This window comes from Phaseolus vulgaris, chromosome 7 (assembly GCF_051622355.1).
Source record: "Phaseolus vulgaris cultivar YP4 chromosome 7, ASM5162235v1, whole genome shotgun sequence".
NCBI lineage: Eukaryota > Viridiplantae > Streptophyta > Magnoliopsida > Fabales > Fabaceae > Phaseolus > Phaseolus vulgaris.
Genome location: NC_143504.1, coordinates 16354118 through 16375311, shown reverse-complemented (window position 1 = coordinate 16375311; position 21194 = coordinate 16354118). Strand labels below are relative to the sequence as shown.

Sequence of the window (21194 nt, the reverse complement as noted above, 5' to 3'; positions counted from 1 at the left end):
AGTGGGGCTTCTCACCATATGACACATGACTCAACTTTGTTTACTGATAATCAAGAATATCAAGGCTCTACAAATGTTAAACTTGGTAATGGTGCAGGTATGTCTATCTCTCATATTGGTTCTGCATCTTGTGTTTCTCCTGTTACTAACACTGTTCTTTCTTTACAAAACCTTTTACATGTTCCTACTCTCAATAAAAACTTGTTAAACGTTTCCAAATTTGCCAAAGATAATAATGTTTTCTTTGAGTTCTACTCTGATTCTTGTTATGTTAAACATCAAGTAACCAAGCAAATTCTGTTTCAAGGAATCATTAAAGATGGTCTATACGTTTTTCCTGCTCTAAGATCCACTGCTTACTCTGCTAATTACACATCCTTTAAATCTGAAAAACCTGCTCTGCAGTTGTGGCACAACAGACTTGGTCATTGCAATTTTAATGTAGTCAAGAACATTTTAAATCAATGTAATATTGCTTGTACTTCTAAATCTGGTTTCTATGATGTGTGTGTTCAAGGGAAAGCTCATAAACTTCCTTTTTCCTCTTCTACAACTGTTTATACTCTTCCTTTACAATTGATATACATTGATATATGGGGTTCTGCTTCTATGCATGCTACAAGTGGTGAAAAATATTATATTTCGTTTTTAGATGCTTATTCCAAATTCACTTGGTTGTATTTGTTACACTCTAAATCACAAGCGCTTGTTGCCTTTAAAACCTTCAAATTATTGGCTGAAAATCAAACTGGTCTTACAATTAAAACTATTCAGACTGATAATGCAAAAGAATTTCACTGTTTTAAATCTTTTATTAATGAATCTGATATACAACACCGCTTCACTTGTCCACATACACACGAGCAAAATGGCGCTATTGAAAGGAAGCATCGTCATATAGTTGACATGGGCCTATCTATGCTCTCCGCGGCTTCTCTTCCTATGAATTTTTGGGGTGAAGCTTTTCTCACTGCTAGTCAGATTATCAATGTTCTTCCATCTTCTGTCATACAGGGTAAGACTCCTCATGAACTTCTTTTTCACAAGAAACCTGATTATACTATTTTTAAAAGTTTTGGTTGTGCCTGTTATCCTCTCCTTCGTCCCTACAATCTTAACAAATTAAATTTCAGGTCTACTTGTTGTTTATTTCTTGGCTATAGTCAATGTAATAAAGGCTACATCTGTCGTTCACCTGATGGTAGAATATATATCTCTAGACATGTAGTTTTTAATGAAGATATTTTTCCATATTCTATTTCAAAATATGGTTTTTTACCTAACACTGATGTTGCCCCTGTGTCTCAAATTACTCCTCATGTTTTAACTGTGATCTCTTCCTCTCCCTCTTCCATTCCTATTTCTGATTCCATTACTCTGCCCACATCACCTTTACACAATCACACATTGTCACCTGCTGTCACCACTAATGAGTGTTTGGTTCCTTTATCTAATCAAAATGTTCATTCTATGACTACTCGGGCTAAGTCTGGTATTTCCAAGCCCAAAATATATACTGCATCTCTTGTATTTGTGCCTTCTGAACCTGTCAATTTCAAAGCTGCACTCCAATCTCCTCAAGGGAATCAAGCCATGCAAGATGAATACCGCGCTCTGATTGAAAATAGAACCTGGACTTTGACTCCTCTACCATCAGGAGCAAACATTGTTGGCTGTAAATGGATCTTCCAGAATAAGTATAATGCAAATGGCACGTTTCAGCGACACAAAGCACGTCTTGTGGCCAAGGGATATAGTCAAACTGAAGGTCTTGATTATTCAGAGACTTTTAGTCCTGTAATCAAACATACTACTATCAGAGTGGTGCTTGCTCATGCTGTGTTTGCTCATTAGAACATTCATCAAATCGACATCAACAATGCCTTTTTAAATGGTGATCTGCATGAGGATGTCTACATGCAACAACCACCAGGTTTTATCTCTAACAATTCACAGCTAGTGTGTAAGCTTAACAAAGCTATTTACGGTCTCAAACAAGCACCTCGTTCATGGTATACAAAGCTAAGTATCACTCTTCAAAGTCTTGGCTTTAATTCCACTACTAGTGATCCATCATTGTTTGTTAGGTTTACTCATTCTTCTTCTTTGTTTGTTCTCATCTATGTAGATGATATAATTATTACTAGATCTGTACCTACTGATATTATTTCTCTTATTTCCACTCTTAGTTCTGTTTTTGCTCTAAAGGACTTGGGCCCTCTACATCACTTCCTTGGTATTGATGTCTCCACTCTCCAAGATGGATCTTTGCACTTATCACAGCGTCACTATGTTCAAAGTCTTCTTCAACGAACGCAAATGCTTGAGTCCCATCCACAACCTACACCTATGATTACCAACTTAAAGCTTCCACAAAATGTTTCTGCAACCTTTTTTGATCCCTCTTTATTCAGATCCACAGTGGGTGCTCTTCAATATGTGCTCATCACTCGCCCGGAACTCACCTTTTCTGTGAATAAAGTCTCTCAATTCATGCACAGTCCTCAAGAGCATCATTGGAAGGCAGTTAAACGGATCCTACGGTATCTCAACGGCACATTAGATCATGGGCTTCTTATCAAACACAACACCAATAATACAATCCAGGGCTTCTGTGACTCAGATTGGGCTAGTGATATAGATGACAAAAAGTCTACAACAGGATACTGCGTGTATTTTGGCTCTAATCTTGTCTCATGGTCTTCTCATAAACAAAGAGCTGTTTCCCGAAGCAGCACTGAAGCAGAGTATCGCGGAATTGCTGCTGTCCTGGCTGATATTATTTGGATTCAATCTTTATTAACTGAACTTCATATCTCTTGTACCATGCCCAAAATTTATTTTGATAACCTTGGAGCGGTTCTACTTTCAGCTAACCCTGTCATGCACTCGAGGTCCAAGCATTTTGAAATAGACATTCACTTTGTTCGTGACCATGTACAACGAAAGCATGTCTCTCTCATTCATCCACCTGCTCGTTTTCAACTTGCTGATGTGTTTACAAAGCCTATTTCTGGTCCCAGCTTTACTTCAGTACGTCCTAAACTTATGGTTTTGGAAAAACCCATCATAAGTTTACGGGGGGATGTTAAGCAGATTACTTAAGTTAGGTTCAGTTAGTCTCCAAGTATATCTTTGCTTATATATTTCATAACTCTATATCAGTTTACACTCAAGTGAATATATGAATATTTTACTCTTTTATTTCTCTATGCCTCCACTCATTCTCTCTCCTATTAACACCAATTCTTTGTATAAAGTAAAACCTCCAACCACAACACTAAGGAGGAGGAAAAAACCTAAACGTCCAACCAAATATTCTTAGTCAAGTCAAGTCGTGGGAATGTTCTTATATAGCATGCTTGGCTAAATATTTTGACGTCCTTTTGTAATTATTTTTGGTAAAACAATTCATGTGTGGAAATGTGTTAGAGAGCAATTTAAATCACCATTGAAATACGCATTGAAATTCACATATTTAGTTTCAGTCTCCATTTTCCGTAGCAATTAAAGAATGACATTCAAAATTTCATCATGGAAAAGAATAAGATGAACAAATAAAAAAAACAGAGAACAAAAAACTAAGTCTGTTATTAACTTATTAAAACATTGATTCAATACAAATGAACATAAAAAAAGCAAATTGAAATGAGAAAATAAGGTAAAATAGCCATTGGTTATAGTTTTGCCAAAATTAAAAAGACAAAAAAAAAAACGAACGTAGAAGATTTTGGCTGGCGGGAGACGCGACCTCAAGTGCTGGTTCTCTCCCTCTCTCTGTAACGAACTACCAAGGCCACACCACCAACCGTTTAATTGTTAAACCCATCATCTTTTTAAGCTACCTCACATCACATGCATTGCGCTCTCTCATCGCAATTCTTCATACCTCTCTCCAACACTTTTCTCTGTTCTTGAATATTCGCCCATGCACGAACTCCAATATTCTAACTGAAACCTCGTGTGTCATTGCAGCATTTTCTGTTCTAACAACTTGTTCCTATCGCTTTCAAGCTTCAAATCATGCAGTCGCCGGTTCCAGTTCTCAGTAACTTCTCTCTCTCTCTTTTCGTGGATTCATTCGTTTTGTTCATAAATGCATTTCAATAATCTCATTTTGCATAAGAACACAGCGATTCTTAATCTACTGTTATCCGCGTGCTCTGTAAAGTCTCAAGATAATTGAATTCATCTTAATCAGTAGATAAGAGGCCTTTCCCGAAACTGTTGTTTGTTTTGCTCGAAACTTTCGTCGGTTTCTTTTTATTTTGTTTCTATTTGGAAGCATTGTCCTCATTTTTTTTTCTAAAATGTTGGACGTCTTCAGTTTCCGTGTGAAATCAGTAAATAAAAAATAATGTACCGTTTCTCTTCGATTATTTTTTTAATTTTAATTTGTCCACTGAACTTCAGCGCGTTGCTCGTACCTGATTTTTGTAGGTTAAGTAAATTAAGATAGGGTATCTTTCGCGCGTTTTTAGCATCTTGTAATGTATTGATTCACTCCTCGAATGTTTGTTTACATTGGACAGAGGACTCACTGAAACGCGAGTCTGGAAGCAAGGTGCAGCATGCTAATATTCGTGCAGCAAAGGTATGAAGCGTTACAAATTACCAACTATTCGATAGTGATATTTTTTTTTGCATGATTCTATTATTGACGTTTTACTTTGTGAGATTCCTCCTTTTAGGGAAACTTAATTTATAAGTTTAAAGGATTGAGACAAGAGTAAGAAATGCATCATACAAAGGGACAAGTCCTCTTTAATTTAGATCAAAGGACCACCGATAGCCAATAAATATAGATGGAAAAATTGCATCATCCAGTTACTGGAAAAGGTAATGATAACTGAAAGTGGACTAGGATAGAGGAAAACTCGATAGAGCCACCTTCCATTGCAACAGAGAAAGCAAAAGAAATGCCTCCATCCCAACCAACCCAAATATTCTGGTTTGCTTTTTTATTTACCCACATATTGGTCCAAGTGCTTGGCCTTGCCTTAGCTTCTAGTTCATGGCCCAAAAAAGCTCCATTACCTTGGCTGGTTCCCAGCGCTGGCTCATTTTGGTCCTCCAAGTTCTCATGTTTTCTATTCGTACAATCCAAGCGTTGAGATATTTTAGGAAGTTTCAGATTTTATTCTAATTAGTTTTAATTCTGTATTTATTGGGTATAATTCTGTATATTTTGCTGTATCTTGTTTTTATTTCTAGCATAACAGTCCCACAATCTAAGGGATTCTGTTTACTAGAGTAGGCGCTGTTTATTTTTTGAGAATACCAAACTCATCATTGTATATATGTAATGAGAATAATAAGAAATAATTTATTCTCTTTGAAACTTGAGATGGTATCTGAGCTCCTAATCCTTGGGAGCCACTGATCGTGTGAATTAATTGCAGCCTTCATTGCTACACAATCTCTGATTATCTAATCTGTGTTGTGTTTCGGCCTCTATTGTTGAGCACTATCACAACCTTCATTGTTGTATCAGATCCAGGTCTTTATCAATTTCTTTGTGATGGCTGGAATCGAAAATGGAGAGAAGCTCCACAACGAGAGAATTTCATAATGTTCATTCAGCCTGTCGGTTGAATGGAAAAAAATTATCTCAAGTGGTCTCAACTCATTAAGACCATCTTGAAGGGGAAAGAAAAGACTAGCCATTTAACTGATGAGGCGATGGTTATCCTACTTTCAAGTCCCGGGATGAAGAAGACTCCGATAATTGTGTGGTTATGGAATTTCATGGTTTCTGAAATTTGTGACACATGTATGTTCCTTAATTCTGCAAGAACAATATGGATTGCAATCGAGCAAACCTATTCTAAGGCAAAAGATGTTGCTCAGATATGTGATGTAAAGGTAAAAACCATGGCTGCGAAGCAAGGTACCAAAACTGTCACTGAGTATGCTAATCCGCTTAAAGCTTTGTGGATGGAATTGGATCACTATAGGTCATTAAGGCCAAATGTTACGAGGATTCAAGTTGGGAATGAAGAATACTTATTCACCAGCTTGCGCGGGAGTGTTGAGATATTTTAGGAAGTTTCAGATTTTATTCTTGTTAGTTTTAATTCTGTATTTATTGGTTTTTATTCTATATATTTTGCTCTATCTTGTTTTATTTCTAGCATAACAGTCCCACCATCTGAGGATTTCTGTATATTAGAGTAACTGCTGTTTATTTCCGAAAATACTCAACTCATCTGTGTAGGATGTATGTAATAAGAAATAATAAGAAATCATTTATTCTCTTTCAAACTTGAGACATAACAGCAAGGCTTTCTTCAGTGATTTGATTTCTACTTTTTGTCCTTAAGGGGAAGTTGTTGTTTAAGTTTCAATTTCATCTTTCTCAAAAAGTTGAGTTGGTCATACTCTGAAGTGTGTTTAGAGTTTGTGAAGTGGCATATTTTGTCTTTCCTTTTAATTGAATTTTTATGTCTCTTTAATTTAACCATCATTGTTGGAGAATAGAATTTAGAAGCTCACGAAGAAAGATGACTAACCTCTTGAGGAAAAAAGTCATAATGCAAGCTTATCTCACATTTAGGAAAAGTGACTATTATCATCATATAAATTTTGAGAGGGTGACTTCCTAATTGTTCTGAACATATGTTGGAAATGTGTTTAGTACTCCATTTTCTTTTGTTAGTTTATTTTTCCAGGGTTCTGTTTCAAAATTTATGGTTCTTAACTTTGCCCTTATATTTGGGATGAACTCTTAATGTTTTGTATGCATAATTCCAAAGTAGTTATAGTATGTTTCTGTTTTCTCCTTTATTGGAAGGGCTATGTAACCATAGATGTTCCAGGCAAATATTGAACAAAAATAAATATTTCAATAGATGTGTTTATGGAAAAACTGAAAACATATCAGTATATTGTATCCTTTCAGTCATGTAGTTCATCTTCTTGTCCATTCTCTAGTGCTTCTAATATGATTGATGTATATCAGGCTGTTGCTGATATAATTCGTACAACCCTTGGACCCAGGTCCATGATGAAAATGCTAATTGATGCTGGGGGAGGTTAGTGTATATATCTTACATAATTTTATCATTTATTGATGATTCTTGTGAACCATACCCTTCTTTAATCTTTAATTGTGAAGAGAAAAATATTTCCTGAATTATGTCATGTCTACAAAGCCTTAAAGTCTACTTTTTTGGTGTGGCCAGTGGAGGCTATTGTAACCTGAAAAAGTGATTTCTTCAGTAAACATTGTCTGTGGATTGTGCAGGCGCATTGTTAAGTATAGATTTTGATTTAAAAGTTTCATTTAGTGTTTATCACAATGTCTAATTTGCAAGGATTATGTTTCAATCTATTTTCCTGACACCAAATTTCCTTGTAATTAATAGGTATTGTGGTGACAAGTGATGGAAATGCTATCTTGCGTGAGATAGATCTTGCTCATCCTGCTGCAAAGGCATGGTTTATCACTCTTTCTCCACTTCTTTTAATATTTGCTTGCCTTGCAGAAATATTGTTATAAATCAGTCTTGACCATTTTGTGAAAATCTAGTTTGCTATCTTTGTGTTGACCTTTTAAGGTTTAGTTTCTGTTTTGATGTGTTATTTCTAATGTTGTTCTCTTATTTGAATGGATGCAGTCTATGATTGAACTGAGTCGCACCCAAGATGAAGAAGTTGGAGATGGAACAACATCTGTCATCATTCTTGGTATGTTTGGAGCACTTGTATACTTCTTGTCATCCTATGTTGGAAATCTCTTAATGATTGATAATTGATTATGCAATTGAAACTTAAGGGCGAATGTTCCACAGATTTGTTTGCTGTATTTTTCACAGTTTAGTAGAGTTACGGCTCGGGTTGATGAATTATAGATTTTGTTATGTGTTTATGAAGGGGCAGATCTTTATTTGATTTACTGGGCTATATGTTGTCTTCCCACTTGCAGCTGGTGAGATGCTTCATGTTGCTGAAGCACTCATAGATAAGAGTTGTCATCCTACAGTTATTTGTCGAGGTAATCATTCGATAAGTATTAACCAGTGGTTCTTTTCTAAAAGGATATCATAATGTATATGATGACTTACATAGTAATGTTTTCTGCAGCTTATAATAAAGCTTTGGAGGATGCCATTGCTGTCCTGGATAAAATTGCAATGCCCATTGATGCCAAGGATCGTAAGTTTTGTTAGTACCTTTTCCCCTTTTTTAGGAGTGGAAGAGGGTAACATCCTTTCTTATTCATAATGATTTCCAGAAATTTACATTGAGCTGAGCCTTTTCAATAATATATACTAGTTTCGTTTGTAGAATGAGTGTCTTAATAGGTGGTTGTTTAAAGTTGGGACTTGATAATTTTAAGGACCTTGCCAATAGTGTAATCAAATCGGGTTATAATGATAATAATAATAATAATAGTAATAATGATAATAATAGTTATAATGATAATAGTAATAATAATAATAATAGTAATAATGATAACAACAACTATTAGAAAGACCATGGATATACAAAAAAATTGCACTATTAGCAAATTGATATTGTTTTTATTTCATTTGGTTAGTTGGTGCCTTTATTATATCAGGATGATACTCGCTTGACGGAATGGCTTAGTTGTTGTGGCTTAAAGGCATATATATACATCGGTACAACCCTTTTACCTACCAGAGGGGTGTTGCTAGATTGAGCTTCTGGACTTCATGTTTGATAGATTTGCTTTTAACTTTTTTGGGTTATTTCATTTTCATCTAGAGAGACATCAATATTGTGACTCTTTCTTCCTACACCTCCATACCTTCTTGTGCCACCCCCATAATAAATATGAAAATACCATTTTATTCTTTTTTTTCACTCCCTTGGATTTGAAATAATAAGCCTATGAATTATGTAATCCGGATAAATTCCGGATTACATAATTCGGAAGTCAATTTCATATTTAGAAAAGACTTCCGGATTATGTAATCCGGAAGCTAATAACACATATGAAAAAAAGACTTCCGGATTACATAATCCAGAAGCTAATCTTATGTATAGAATAGACTTCCGGAAGCTAATCAAAAAAGACTTCCGGATTACATAATCCAGAAGCTAATTTTGAATCTAAAAAAAGACTTCCAGATTATGTAATCCGGAATATTGAAAAGGGTATTTGTGGAATAAGAAAAATTTATGGGGGTGGCACAAGAAGGTATGGAGGTGCAGGAAGAAGCAGCCCAATATTGTATAGAAGATTCATCATAATATCTTAATATGTAAGAAGAGGAAGGAAGTCCAGAGTAAACAATTTTCTGCCAAAATTAAGGTTACTTCTGTAAATATACATTAAATAAATAAATTAGTAAACATAAAATTTAACAACAACAAATTTTTAAGCTAATTAATATTAGCATTATAGGGTAATTAGTTTTCATGATAACAAACATTCCACGGTACAGAAAAATGGAAACTATCACATTGAAAAGTTAATATATAGCATTTATTATAACTAGACAATGAAAATATGAATTTAAATTTACTTGCCTTTTTAAGAACATTGGATTCCTAAATTGACATTAAATTCTTTTCCTATTTGTATAAATTAAGATTGGAAACAATTCATAGTGATTTGTTTTAGATATGAGAATTCAGGTAGAACAACCTGTTAAATCTGAAAAATTTTCTGCTTACAAGATTGAAACTAATACTTTCTCCATATAGATGATGTTTTATTTTTGTTTTTTATTTTGCTTTTAAATTGAGATTACTCTGTACTAATTTGGTTTTAGGTCTTTTCTTTTTCTTTTTCTTTTAAATTTGAAACTAATCAGGTAAACAAATTAAGAAAGACTATTATAAACAGTATATGTTGCTTTTTCACGAGTTACTTCACGTGCCGGTTTGAAGATACAAATAACATACGAGAAAAGACAAGTATGCAATGTGATTTCAAATGTTGTTTACAAGGAAACCTTTTAGAATTTGAAGTTAAGGCATACTTCATCTATTATATCTTTGATTTGACGTGACCTCATATTGTATTGAAAAATTGTTTTGATTGTTTTCAATTTTACTTTTATATATTTATTTTACTCATATTGTATAAACATCTATCCCGTAATGTTCATTATCCACTAAATAAATATGCATAACTACTGATATTTAGTTTATTTTTTGATAAAACTGCAGGAGGTACTATGCTGGGGATAGTCAAAAGCTGCATAGGTACCAAAGTCACTAGTCAATTTGGGGATTTAATTGCTGTGAGTATCTTGTACTCCGTGGGCAAAATTTTTAAATTTAAATTTCAAATTTGTTTCCTGTTATTTTATCTTTATTCCGACTTGTGAAAATTTAGTGCATGGGAAAGATGGATATACACCGCCTTACCCAAAATAAATAGGCATAATCCTTTTACTGTTACTTTTGAAAGGAAAATGTATCAATTTTGCAAGTTGTCAATCACATAGTTTCTTAAATATGAAATGAATTTTTTTACACAAACTTGCATTCATTTCGTAATTTTATGAATACAATTTGTACATGTTAAGATTTTGGCAAGTAGACAAGGTTGAGTTATCTACATATATTTATGTGGCGGACATATTGAATAATTGAGGTGCCTTGTCTATGCATTTAGCTCTAGTAGTCTACTGTATTTTCTTGTATAAAATTTGTATAGTTAAATTCCTACAAAGTGTTTTAAGTTTAATTCAACACTACAAAATTAATTTGTAAATAACGATTATCTTTTATTTATATTTTGACACTATCTTAAGTTGATGTGGGACTTGGATTTTTTTCCAATACATCCTCAATTCCAACACAGTGTGCTTGGTATGCGCATAACATAATTAGTGACCTTTTACTGAATTTAAGATGGAAAGTGGTTTAGACTTAATTCTACCCTACAAAATTAGTTTGTAAATGAATGAGGACTGTCTCCACTTTTATATTGTATTTTGACACTATCTTTAGTTATTCTAAGATTTGGTTTTTTCAATATACCTCCTCACAATTAGCACTATTAGACGTGGATATCACCGTGAGTGGCCATTTGAATGGATATAGCATAAGCTAACCACTTTGTACTATGATATCAAAGGATATCTTATCAAGATTTGTCAAGTTTAGTGTGCTATTGATTGTGATGACTGATAAATATTTAGTTCTACGCATAAGTATATTGCGTAAGGAAGTGTGTAACAAATCCTACATACCAAATTATATTAAATAGGTGCAAATATCGATTTTGAGTTACACCTAAACTACTTTATAACACAAATGTAACATAAAATGGAGTATCAAAATATTGCATTATTTCTACTCCCCTTCTCTTCGTTTTATCATTTTCTTTTAGTGAATAGGATTATAATTTTTTGACTAAGTGTAAATGATTATTGTAGTTTTTTTGCAACAGGTTAACACCTTTTTACCCGTTTATATTTTACATATTCCACTTTGTTTAACTTTCAGGATTTAGCTATTGATGCTACTACCACAGTAGATATTAAAAATTATATAAAGATTGAGAAGGTCCCTGGTGGGCAGCTGGAGGATTCAAGAGTTCTTAAAGGAGTTATGATAAACAAAGATGTGGTTGTCCCTGGCAAAATGAAAAGAAAGATTGTTAATCCACGTGTCATTCTTCTTGATTGTTCCCTTGAGTATAAAAAGGGTGAAAATCAAACAAATGCTGAACTGCTCAAAGAAGAAGACTGGAGTCTCTTGTTGAGGATGGAAGAAGAATACATTGAGGAGCTCTGCATGCAGATATTGAAGTTTAAACCAGATTTGGTGATAACAGAGAAGGGCCTTAGTGATTTGGCATTGCATTTTCTGAGTAAGCATGGAGTTAGTGCGATCAGAAGGCTGAGAAAATCTGATAATAATAGAATTGCAAAAGCATGTGGTGCTGTTATTGTGAACAGACCATATGAATTACGGGAGTCTGATGTTGGTACTGGTGCCGGATTATTTGAAGTTAAGAAAATTGGAGATGAATTTTTTGCATTTATTGTTGAATGCAAAGACCCCAAGGCTTGCACTGTACTACTGAGGGGTGCTAGCAAGGATCTCCTAAATGAAGTTGAAAGAAACCTCCAGGTAAACAAACAATTGATTTCTACTTAGAGCTTGGGGGTTTGATCATTGCTTTCTAAAGTTTTTCCCATGACAGGATGCCATGTCCGTAGCAAGGAACATAATAAAAAATCCAAAACTTGTTCCTGGAGGTGGTGCTACAGAATTGACTGTATCAGCCACGTTGAAGCAGAAGAGTTCATCTGTTCAAGGTATTGAGAAGGTGAGTGTGATAGTAATTGTCTGTTCACTGTCTACTAATACTATTTTTTGTCTCATGGCAGTTGCCTAAGGTTATTCTCATTTTGATGTTTTTGTCGACTAACAGTGGCCTTATGAAGCTGCTGCCATTGCTTTTGAGGCGATCCCCCGTACTTTGGCACAAAATTGTGGAGTAAATGTCATCCGCACCATGACTGCACTACAAGGAAAAGTAGGAATTTTTGTTGTTACAGCTGTAGATGATTCTTTCTCTGATTATGTTTGACATTGGTGTTTTTGGAATACAGCATGCAAATGGAGAAAACGCATGGATTGGCATAAATGGAAATACTGGGGACATCACTGACATGAAAGAATGCAAGGTGTTTTTATTTATTTTTTATATGTGAATCATGCAAAAGATTGCCAAATCCACCAGTTACCATTTTGCCCACCAAAGTTAGTCATTATTTTAGAATTGAACACGATTCAGTTATTCTCAGAAGACAAGAAAATTTATATTCTCTCTATCTTGTTTCTTTGATCACTTGATTGATAACCATGGATTGTTAGGTGAATTCTGAAGAAATTTTGTTCTAATGTGATTTTAGATCTGGGATGCATACAATGTGAAAGCACAAACATTTAAGACTGCTATTGAAGCTGCTTGCATGCTCCTGCGGATTGATGATGTAGTGAGTGGTGGTAGTATTAAGAGGCAGGCCCCTGGAGCCGGCAAGGCTCCTTCAAAGCTTAAGGTTGAGACCGAGGCAAATGCTGACAGTGAGCAAATTCTTCCTGATTGAGAACACACATCATTTTCTTTGACACTAAGATTTGAAGATGTGCTGGGTACTTGGTGACTTTTCAAATCTAATAATCTTTCCTCTTGTTTTGGGTCTAGGTAATCATGTAACAGTTTGACCGTTCATCTGTCACTTTGAGATTTTATGCAAACCCCAATTTTTTTAAAAATAAGTTTTTATTTTCTCAAAAATTATCACATATATATAAATCATAAAAGACAGAGAACCAGATAAATTATCTAATAAATTTGTATTAATCTCGTCTTATAAAGAGAATATTACTCCATCCGATTCTATCAAATCATTTTGCCTCACCTAAAAGATAATAATAAAAATTTAAAATAAAATATATTCTAAAAATTTAAGTCATATTAATGAAATTAATTTTAATGTTAAATATAATAATTTGATATATAAATTACAATATATGTATATATTTTAATAAAATATTTTTTTAAACATTTTTATTACATAAGATCATAGGTTGATCTGACCTAAATTCATTTAAATTGCAAGCTAAACCATTCGAAAATAATATTTTTCAGCTTAAAGCACATTTTTTTACTAAACCAATTAGAACAAACATTATTCAACTTAAGTCAAATTTTTTTGACTACCTGATCATTTTACAAGTTTTTTAGATCAGTTCATCCAACTAAATTCATTTTGACAACTCTACCTCGTATATTAGTCTAGACAATATAAAAAATAAAATTAACAGTTATTTGCATAATATTACACTGTTAAAGAAAAACAAGTAAAAAAAGTTCGAGGATATCGACATAGTTTATGAGAGTTATATCAATCTCTTTACTGAATAGAAATTATTTATGAAGCCAAAGGATTCCATGTAACGTAAAATCAGCCATATATTGCATTTGATTTATGGACCACAACCACAAAATTGAATTAAAAGACGACATAGAATTAATGGAAACCAAAATTCTGATTGAAATGTTTTCATATTTTAGAAATCAAAATTGTTTACCAGGAAAAAACTGAGACAGAACTGAAATATGTTGGCACAAGTATCAACGAGCGACGAAAATTTAGACGTAAGTATCAACGAGTGATTTCCTCATCTCATCGACAATGGCACTAGGTTGAGCTTCTCTCAGCTTAAAAACACTCTCAATCACAGAGAGCTCGGTTGCTGTGGTGTCTGAACCACAAAATGCTGTCCAATCATTTACTGTCATACCAGCAGCTATCACTTCACTACCACGATTGACAGTCCCAGCAACTAAAGGAACCTGAAGAAGGGTAGAAAGTTCATCCAAGTCTTCAATGGAAGTATGAGGGTGGACCTGCACAAAGTGTTCGGTCACAATATAGTACACATGTTTTTAAACCAGGATATTCAAGAGATGCCTTGTACTTACCAAACCACCCCTGTTGGAGAATGCACAGTAACTGCCAACAAGAATATTACCCGCAATAGTCTGCCTGAAAACTTCTACTCCAAGAACATCTGCGACCATCTCCTCAGTTTCCTGAACATAAATTTCACAGTGAATAATAATAGAGCAGGGCAAGAAAAAGGGCACTTACACAAAGGTTTTAAGTGAAAAGTATCAGTTACCCTACCTACATTATCTTCAACTTCTGATAGGAGGCTAAAAGCACTTAGATAATGTAGAGAATACACAACCCTGAACCTAAATCCTCGTTCATATATAAATGACTTTTTAGATCACATGGATCAGAGTGGTCAAATTACCTAGTCTTACCACATGCAAGTAAACTTTTCAATGAAAATTGTCTATGTTTTTTAAAAACTATTTATAGTTTTCATAAGTTGTGGTTACAACCTAAAAAATTAGGATTTAGCTATGGTAAAGTGAGGAAGTTTGAGAAGTTAGAATGCAAGGGTGCGTCCAGAATTGATTTAAAGTGGCTTAAGTTTACATGAAACCTTTAATTCTCAAGGGTGCATACATCCTTACTGTTGGCTAAGATATCCATTGAGCAACTACCTTAGTGTAAATTAATTTTGAAATGAAATGTAACATGGTATCACAAATCACACCTCATCTTAGTAAATTGTTTATTCTGATAGGTTTGCCCATTGTGGCAGGCATTTGTACTGAGGGAGTATTGGTTAATAAATCTGTTACACAACTTTGCTTAAGAGTAATTGGTTTTAAGATGAAATTTGACACTTACTTTTTCTTTCTATACACTTTGTTACATTATCAAAAATCAAATTAAAAAATTTAAGTGATAAATTAAGAATGACAAGCAGTCTGGCCATGTCTTTATCAGCACCCATATTTAACATGCAGATATGACTGTCTCCAAATCAAATTAGTATAAAAGTTTAGCATATGAAAGAAAAGGCTACTAATCTATAATAAGACAATACCTTGTCAAGATCAGTATGGGTGAGAGCCACATGGTCATTACATGCTATACAATTTCCCAATGCAGATAATCTTTCTTCTATACGCTGAACAACAACTTGATCAGGTAGACTGTTTCTCAAATGTTGAAGCTCTTCATCAATAGCGACGGTAAAAAGATCAAGTAGCATAAGTCCACAAGTCAGTACTACATCACAATTAATGCTGAGTTCTATGTCGCCAATATAGATGAAACAATGGATATGCCATAAGGGAGGAAAGTAATACAAAGATCATTTTCACACTAGAAGATACACATAAACTGATTAAACCCCAGCAGATGAATGAAAAAATAAGGTTGTAAGGGATAAAACCTAGGGAGTCCAAAAAGATCTCAATTCCCAAATGCTTGCAGGCAGCCAAGCAAAAGTTTTCAGAATCTAAGTAGGGTACCCTGTTCAAATTCGGTGACTAAACTAATATTTTTATGTGGAAGCCACAAAAATGATATCGTCACAACAATCATTTTTTAATAATCTGACAAGTGCTAATAGCACTCAACATCATTATTCAAATTCCGAGAAACATTCTAAGAGTTCCTTTGCACGAATCATGAATGAATACCTTCTAATTTTCCACCACTTAAAATTTGTTTTCATACTGTAGTGGACAGGAGGCAAAGGAGAAATAAGATGACATATATAGCACTTCTTCTACAAAACTTGAAAGTTTGGTCATTTAACAAATGAACTTTGAAAACCAAGCATCCATGAGGCCATGACATACCAAAATCAAAGACTACAGCATTAACTTGTTTTCATTCTTGTTCCCATTACAAAACATCCAGGTACATAGTACGGTAGACCGCAGATGAACTGCTAAGAACTCACAGACAGAAGCTTGTATTAAATTGCCTTTTCCTTCTCCAACTAAAAAGGCATATACATCTTGTACACAAATGTTTAAACTTTAGTGATGACAGAAAATTTAGGTTAGATTAGTTTGACAACACAATTTGAAATCCACGGTGTACTTTGTGATCAATAATAATATCAGAGAGTGTGCTACTATGAATAAAAACAAAAAAGCAAAATAAAAGGAATCACCTTGGTCTGTGGTGGTATGGGGCAAGAGAAGGCCATTCTTGTTTCCTGGAAACCAAAAAGAAGGTAAGCTAACTAGGTGATACGTCTAAATGTAATGGATAAAGAGAGAGTTCAGATCCATCACTAAAAATCAATTATAGAGATTCAATTTCTCAAGAAATACTTATAGTAGGAGAACATAAGAAGATAAATGAATCAAAAAAATTTCCTGAAGTTAAAAACAATTTATCCACCTTAACTTTATTAGAAGTTTTCTCGTCTAATTTCACAGAACTGAAGTGCACATATTATTTTTAACTTACGGGAGAAGTTTGATTCATTTTACCTCTTTTTGCTTTTCCTAAAGTGTTTATTGAAAAGTTAACCCAAACTGGTTTGTAATCCAAGGCAAGGAGTTATAAGAACTAAGATTTAAGAAACTAAGGGAAAAAACTTTACCAACACAAAGACGACCAACAATACGGGTGCCACCAATGGAGGTCTTGATCACAGGGATAATATCTGCTAACTCAGTCTCAAATGCACTATCAAACAAAGCATTAATTTATTCATACAGAAAATGTTATGGCAATTTCCATCCAATTGAAACCAAGGAGCCGTATTTTCACTAGTACAAAAAGAATGATAACCTGTAGAAGTTTTCAGAACCTCCAATAGCAACTAAACAATAGGCATTGGTAAGTTTTGAGAAGACTCCAACTTCACAATTATTCTCAAACTGAAGTCCTGCAGGAAGCACGTAATAACAGAGTATCTTATTTAAAGGAGAAAAAAAAAGTTCGCCCCAAAAGAAGATCACATACCAAATTCCTTAGAAAATGCAGACTAATAAGTATTTCTGAACTGGGAAAATCTAAATATAGTAGCACTTACTAGTTGCCATGACAGAGAGAAGCCAGAAATCAAACTTTGACCCAAGTAATCAGCTTAATATCTGCAGCAGTAGATATCTAATTAGGAAAAGAAAAGAAAGTAACCCTGATTCATATGAGAACAAATTGTAACAATGACAACTAACAATAAGCACTGAAATGTCAAAGTTGATGATGAGAATCCTGAGAGTGTAGGGTTTCAGTTTCAAATGTAAAGAAGGCAATTATTAGTACTCTGTCGTACTAAGCTGCAAAATGCCCCTTTGATTATGCAAGCAACATAAAACACCTGACTAATCCTACAAACAAACTTGTATTGTATGATAGGTTAATGAGCCACATATAACTATAACAAACACTATCTGATTCTAATCTATGACTAAGCATCAAGCTTTGTGCACATACATAAGGTTCAATCACCTCAACTTCATTCGGCAACACTATATCAACAAAAGATAATAAATTTGCACTACCAAATTCCTGAAACATGAAAAGGGTATATCAGTCACCTGCACAGAAGTTCAATGCGGAAGAGAAGAGGTCACCGCAAAACTACAGCACACTGTAGGGTGCCGCCGAACGGAAAGGAACCAATTTCATGATACAAATATGCTTTAAATATATTTTTAGTTTATGAATTAAAATATTTAAGTTTTTCTATATTTTTTAATTCTTTAAAATTTTAAATTATTATTTTTGTTCTCTACAAAAAACATGGAAGTTATTTTTTTTTTCAAAATATTAAATTTCTATTTCTTTCATTTCAAAATTAATAATATTTTTTTTAACTTTTTTTTAAATATCATATATTACCACGTTATCATACACAACAGCAGATATTGCTTAGATGATAGTTTAACTTTTCACTAAACATACAGTAGGTACTGAATATCGTGTAATATAATAGTATAACAAAAAATATTTTTTTTAAGAGATGGAAACTAGTGAATAAAATCAAAATTCATTAATTAAAAAATATTTAAATTTAAAAATGTTAAAACTCAAATACAAATAAATATTGTAAAAAAAGGTTGCTTGAAAAACTTGGGAAAAAATCAATTGGCTCCTGATAACATATTTTATCTGGTCTATGTGTAGTGTGAAAAATAAGGATTGGATACTACTTGGAAAAAATGAATTATTGAATAATTATTTAATGTTTTGTAAATTTTATAGTTAACTGTGGTAAAATTATTATTTTTATTTGGATAGATAGATTAACTAAAATAATTGTCTAAATTACTTATAGTAAAGTTTGATTACAAAAAAAAAAATTGAGTAATAAATTATCGAAATCATTCATTTGACAAATACTAAGAATTGGTCTATAAAATTATGAAATAAAAATAAATCCTATTTTAAAAATAAATATCTAATTTTTAAATTGTATCTCCTCTTTCCATTTTTATTTTTGCATGTTTATTTCCAATCATCTATAAATATAAAATTCTTTATATATATATATATATATTACATAGTACTATATACATTACTATTTGTACCGACCAGTCGTCGGACTTCGCGCGTTGACCACAGTGATGGTGGGCCCCCAAAGGATGGGGGGCTGGGAGGACGGGCCAGTGTCTCAGTAGACTCGTAAGTGAGGATAGCCGAGGAGGGGGCGGCACCCTAGCGAAGGGTGTGGAGGCCTCGAACCTTGGTAACCCAAATAGTAAAGATGGGTCGAAAAAAGTGTTTTCTAAGTCACATTTTAGCTCTCGGTAAAGGAGAAGCCTAGTCCACGAAGGGTCCATGCATGAGGTGTGGACGACGCGGTAGGGAGCGCCACAATCAGAGAGCTGCTGGGAAAGAGACGACTCGTAAGGGTCACGTTCCAGGGGTGATTTGCATGCATGGCGAGTGAATAGCTAGTGCACTCCCAGGGCGAATGGCCCAGAGATTGGGTGCATGAGTTGGCACCAAGTGGTCGTCTCGTGGAGGTTGCACTCCAGTAAGGGAGTCTTACACACTAGATGACCCTAAGAATGGGTGATAGTGTCGCTAAGACACACCTACGGTAAACCCAAGTCACAGTTAGCGAAAGGGGCAGAAACACTAAAGAGTATATAAAGGGTAACAACCAACAAAATAAGGTACGCAATTCTAACGCGGAAGAATAGAACACACACACAAAGCTCTCAGAGTTTAGAGTTTTTTTATGTTTCATTGCCCGGAGTTTGACTTGAGCGTCAGAGTGCGAACGACCGCGAGGGCGCCCTTTGTCCCTTGTTTTTCATGTGATTCACAAAAAGGAAGCACCGTGGGTGTGGAGGGGCCCCAGGACGCTAAGGTTGTTGTGAGTGCACGAAGACGTTTAGGCCAACGCGACAAGAACATTTGGCGCCCACCGTGGGACACAATCTAAAACAATTGTCCCAATCGCAAGAACATAAAAGATCCATCAAGATTCATCAAGAATCGATCAAGATGAGGACTACGAGGCAAGGATCTGCTGCGCCAATCGGGGGCGAAGGTCTTACTCTGCAACAAGTTATGGAGATGATGTAGGGCCTTCAAGAAGCGATGGCAGCGGGAAGGGTTGATCAAGAACGCATCCAGATTGATCTGGCTGCATCGCAAGTGAGAAATGAAGAGTTACACTGAACCAATGAAGAGTTGTAGCGTGATTTGCGAAATCAGGCAGGGGACTGTGAAGCGGAGGATCAATAATGTGCTACACCACCCAGGGAATTTCCCATGCCTTTTTTGCAGGAGATTATGGATGCTGTAATACCAGCTACGTTCGTGGGACCGAAAGCCACGTTCACAGGGATGGAGGATCCAGAGGCCTATCTCACAGCCTTCCATACGCAGATGATGCTGATTGGTGGTTCTGATGCAGTAAGATGCAAATTATTCATGAGCACGTTGGTAGGGACGACGATGGATTGATTCATCAACCTCCCTGATGGCCACGTGACATCGTTTGCCCAGTTGTCAAAATTGTTTAGGGAGCAGTACATTGCGAATCGCACTCCCCCACCCAACTCTTACAATCTTTTCGACGTAAGGCAGTATCAGGGTGAGTCGCTGAAGGAGTTTGTTAACTGTTTTGGGGCGCAGGTGGTGAAGCTCAACACTAAGGACGAGACGGTGATGGTTCACGCGTTCAGAAAGGGGATTTGTCTGGGTTCTCTCAGTGAGTCACTCATCAGAAACCGCCCCAAAACCTTCGCTGAGATTAGGCGTCGAGCGGTGGCTCACATCGTAGCAGAAGGGGAGGTGAATGAGAAGCGCGCATGTATTGTTCCCACGCGCCCACGAGCGCCGGCGTGTGTGCAGCCCGTGAGAGTGCATGAGGCTGCAATAGAGAAGAGGCCCCCCACGAAGAAGCAACCCTACGAGCCTAGAAAGCCTCAGGTTAGGGGGCATGCAAGGGAAGGTAAGCCTGTGAGGCATAATTTTGTGGTAGAGTTGAAAGATTTGATAGCTATGCCTAACATAGCAGAGAGGTTGAAGATGTCGCCCAAGACTGACAAGAAGCTGGGACCTCACAAGAAGGTTTGGTGTGAGTTTCACCAGGCGTTTGGTCATCCCATACACAACTGCTTGGCGTTGGGACACCAGTTGGACGAGCTGGTGAAGAGTGGGTTCCTAAACAACTACCGGGCGGAGCAATAGAGGGCTGAGACCCCAACAGCGTCAGGTGAGGACCAGGGGCATGAGATGCCCGTTCATGGGGAGATCCACACCATCTCGGGGGGTTTCTCAGGTGGAGGGTGCACTGTCTCTCAGCGCAAGAAGTACGCACGATCGGTGATGTCAGTAGAAGCGCAAGTGGCCAACGACGTGCTCGACGTCGACCTTACTTTCACGATGGCTGATATTTGA

At 35.4% G+C, this 21194-nt stretch overlaps 3 protein-coding genes across 3 annotated transcripts; 2 read left to right on the top strand and 1 right to left on the bottom strand.

Moving 5' to 3' along the window:
• Positions 1-3892: 3892 nt before the first annotated feature.
• LOC137817399 (T-complex protein 1 subunit gamma) lies at positions 3893-13212 on the top strand. The gene is made up of 13 exons (XM_068620691.2): positions 3893-4048; positions 4533-4594; positions 6962-7034; positions 7368-7435; positions 7620-7689; positions 7928-7996; positions 8086-8157; positions 10144-10217; positions 11431-12060; positions 12134-12259; positions 12365-12469; positions 12546-12620; positions 12849-13212. Exons 1-13 carry the CDS (start codon positions 4024-4026, stop codon positions 13041-13043), a joined length of 1644 nt encoding a protein of 547 aa, XP_068476792.2. The 5' UTR covers positions 3893-4023; the 3' UTR covers positions 13044-13212.
• Positions 13213-13887: 675 nt separating this feature from the next.
• LOC137817398 (eukaryotic translation initiation factor 6-2) lies at positions 13888-17987 on the bottom strand. Its single transcript, XM_068620689.2, has 8 exons — positions 17873-17987; positions 17365-17425; positions 17121-17217; positions 16930-17015; positions 16492-16536; positions 15409-15539; positions 14426-14536; positions 13888-14350 (listed from the first exon to the last, which is right to left on the bottom strand). The coding sequence occupies exons 2-8, from the start codon at positions 17372-17374 to the stop codon at positions 14093-14095; spliced, it is 738 nt and encodes a 245-aa protein (XP_068476790.1). The 5' UTR covers positions 17375-17425; positions 17873-17987; the 3' UTR covers positions 13888-14092.
• Positions 17988-19886: 1899 nt separating this feature from the next.
• On the top strand, positions 19887-20984 carry LOC137817392 (uncharacterized). Its single transcript, XM_068620684.1, has 3 exons — positions 19887-19943; positions 20076-20204; positions 20298-20984. The coding sequence occupies exons 1-3, from the start codon at positions 19887-19889 to the stop codon at positions 20982-20984; spliced, it is 873 nt and encodes a 290-aa protein (XP_068476785.1).
• Positions 20985-21194: the final 210 nt, after the last annotated feature.

What these genes read in the sequence shown, in the direction of transcription:
- LOC137817392 (XM_068620684.1), top strand. Translation starts at nt 19,887, where the DNA reads ATGGCAGCGGGAAGGGTTGATCAAGAACGCATCCAGATTGATCTGGCT. An exon ending in TTGATCTGGCTGCATCGCAA is followed by an intron (nt 19,944 to 20,075) that starts GTGAGAAATGAA and finishes CCTTTTTTGCAG; the next exon opens with GAGATTATGGATGCTGTAAT. An exon ending in TGATTGGTGGTTCTGATGCA is followed by an intron (nt 20,205 to 20,297) that starts GTAAGATGCAAA and finishes TCGTTTGCCCAG; the next exon opens with TTGTCAAAATTGTTTAGGGA.
- LOC137817398 (XM_068620689.2), bottom strand. An exon ending in GGTTCTGAAAACTTCTACAG is followed by an intron (nt 17,016 to 17,120) that starts GTTATCATTCTT and finishes TTTGTTTGATAG; the next exon opens with TGCATTTGAGACTGAGTTAG. An exon ending in CCCATACTGATCTTGACAAG is followed by an intron (nt 14,537 to 15,408) that starts GTATTGTCTTAT and finishes ATTTATGTTCAG; the next exon opens with GAAACTGAGGAGATGGTCGC.
- LOC137817399 (XM_068620691.2), top strand. Translation starts at nt 4,024, where the DNA reads ATGCAGTCGCCGGTTCCAGTTCTCA. An exon ending in GCTAATTGATGCTGGGGGAG is followed by an intron (nt 7,035 to 7,367) that starts GTTAGTGTATAT and finishes TGTAATTAATAG; the next exon opens with GTATTGTGGTGACAAGTGAT. An exon ending in CTGTTCAAGGTATTGAGAAG is followed by an intron (nt 12,260 to 12,364) that starts GTGAGTGTGATA and finishes GTCGACTAACAG; the next exon opens with TGGCCTTATGAAGCTGCTGC.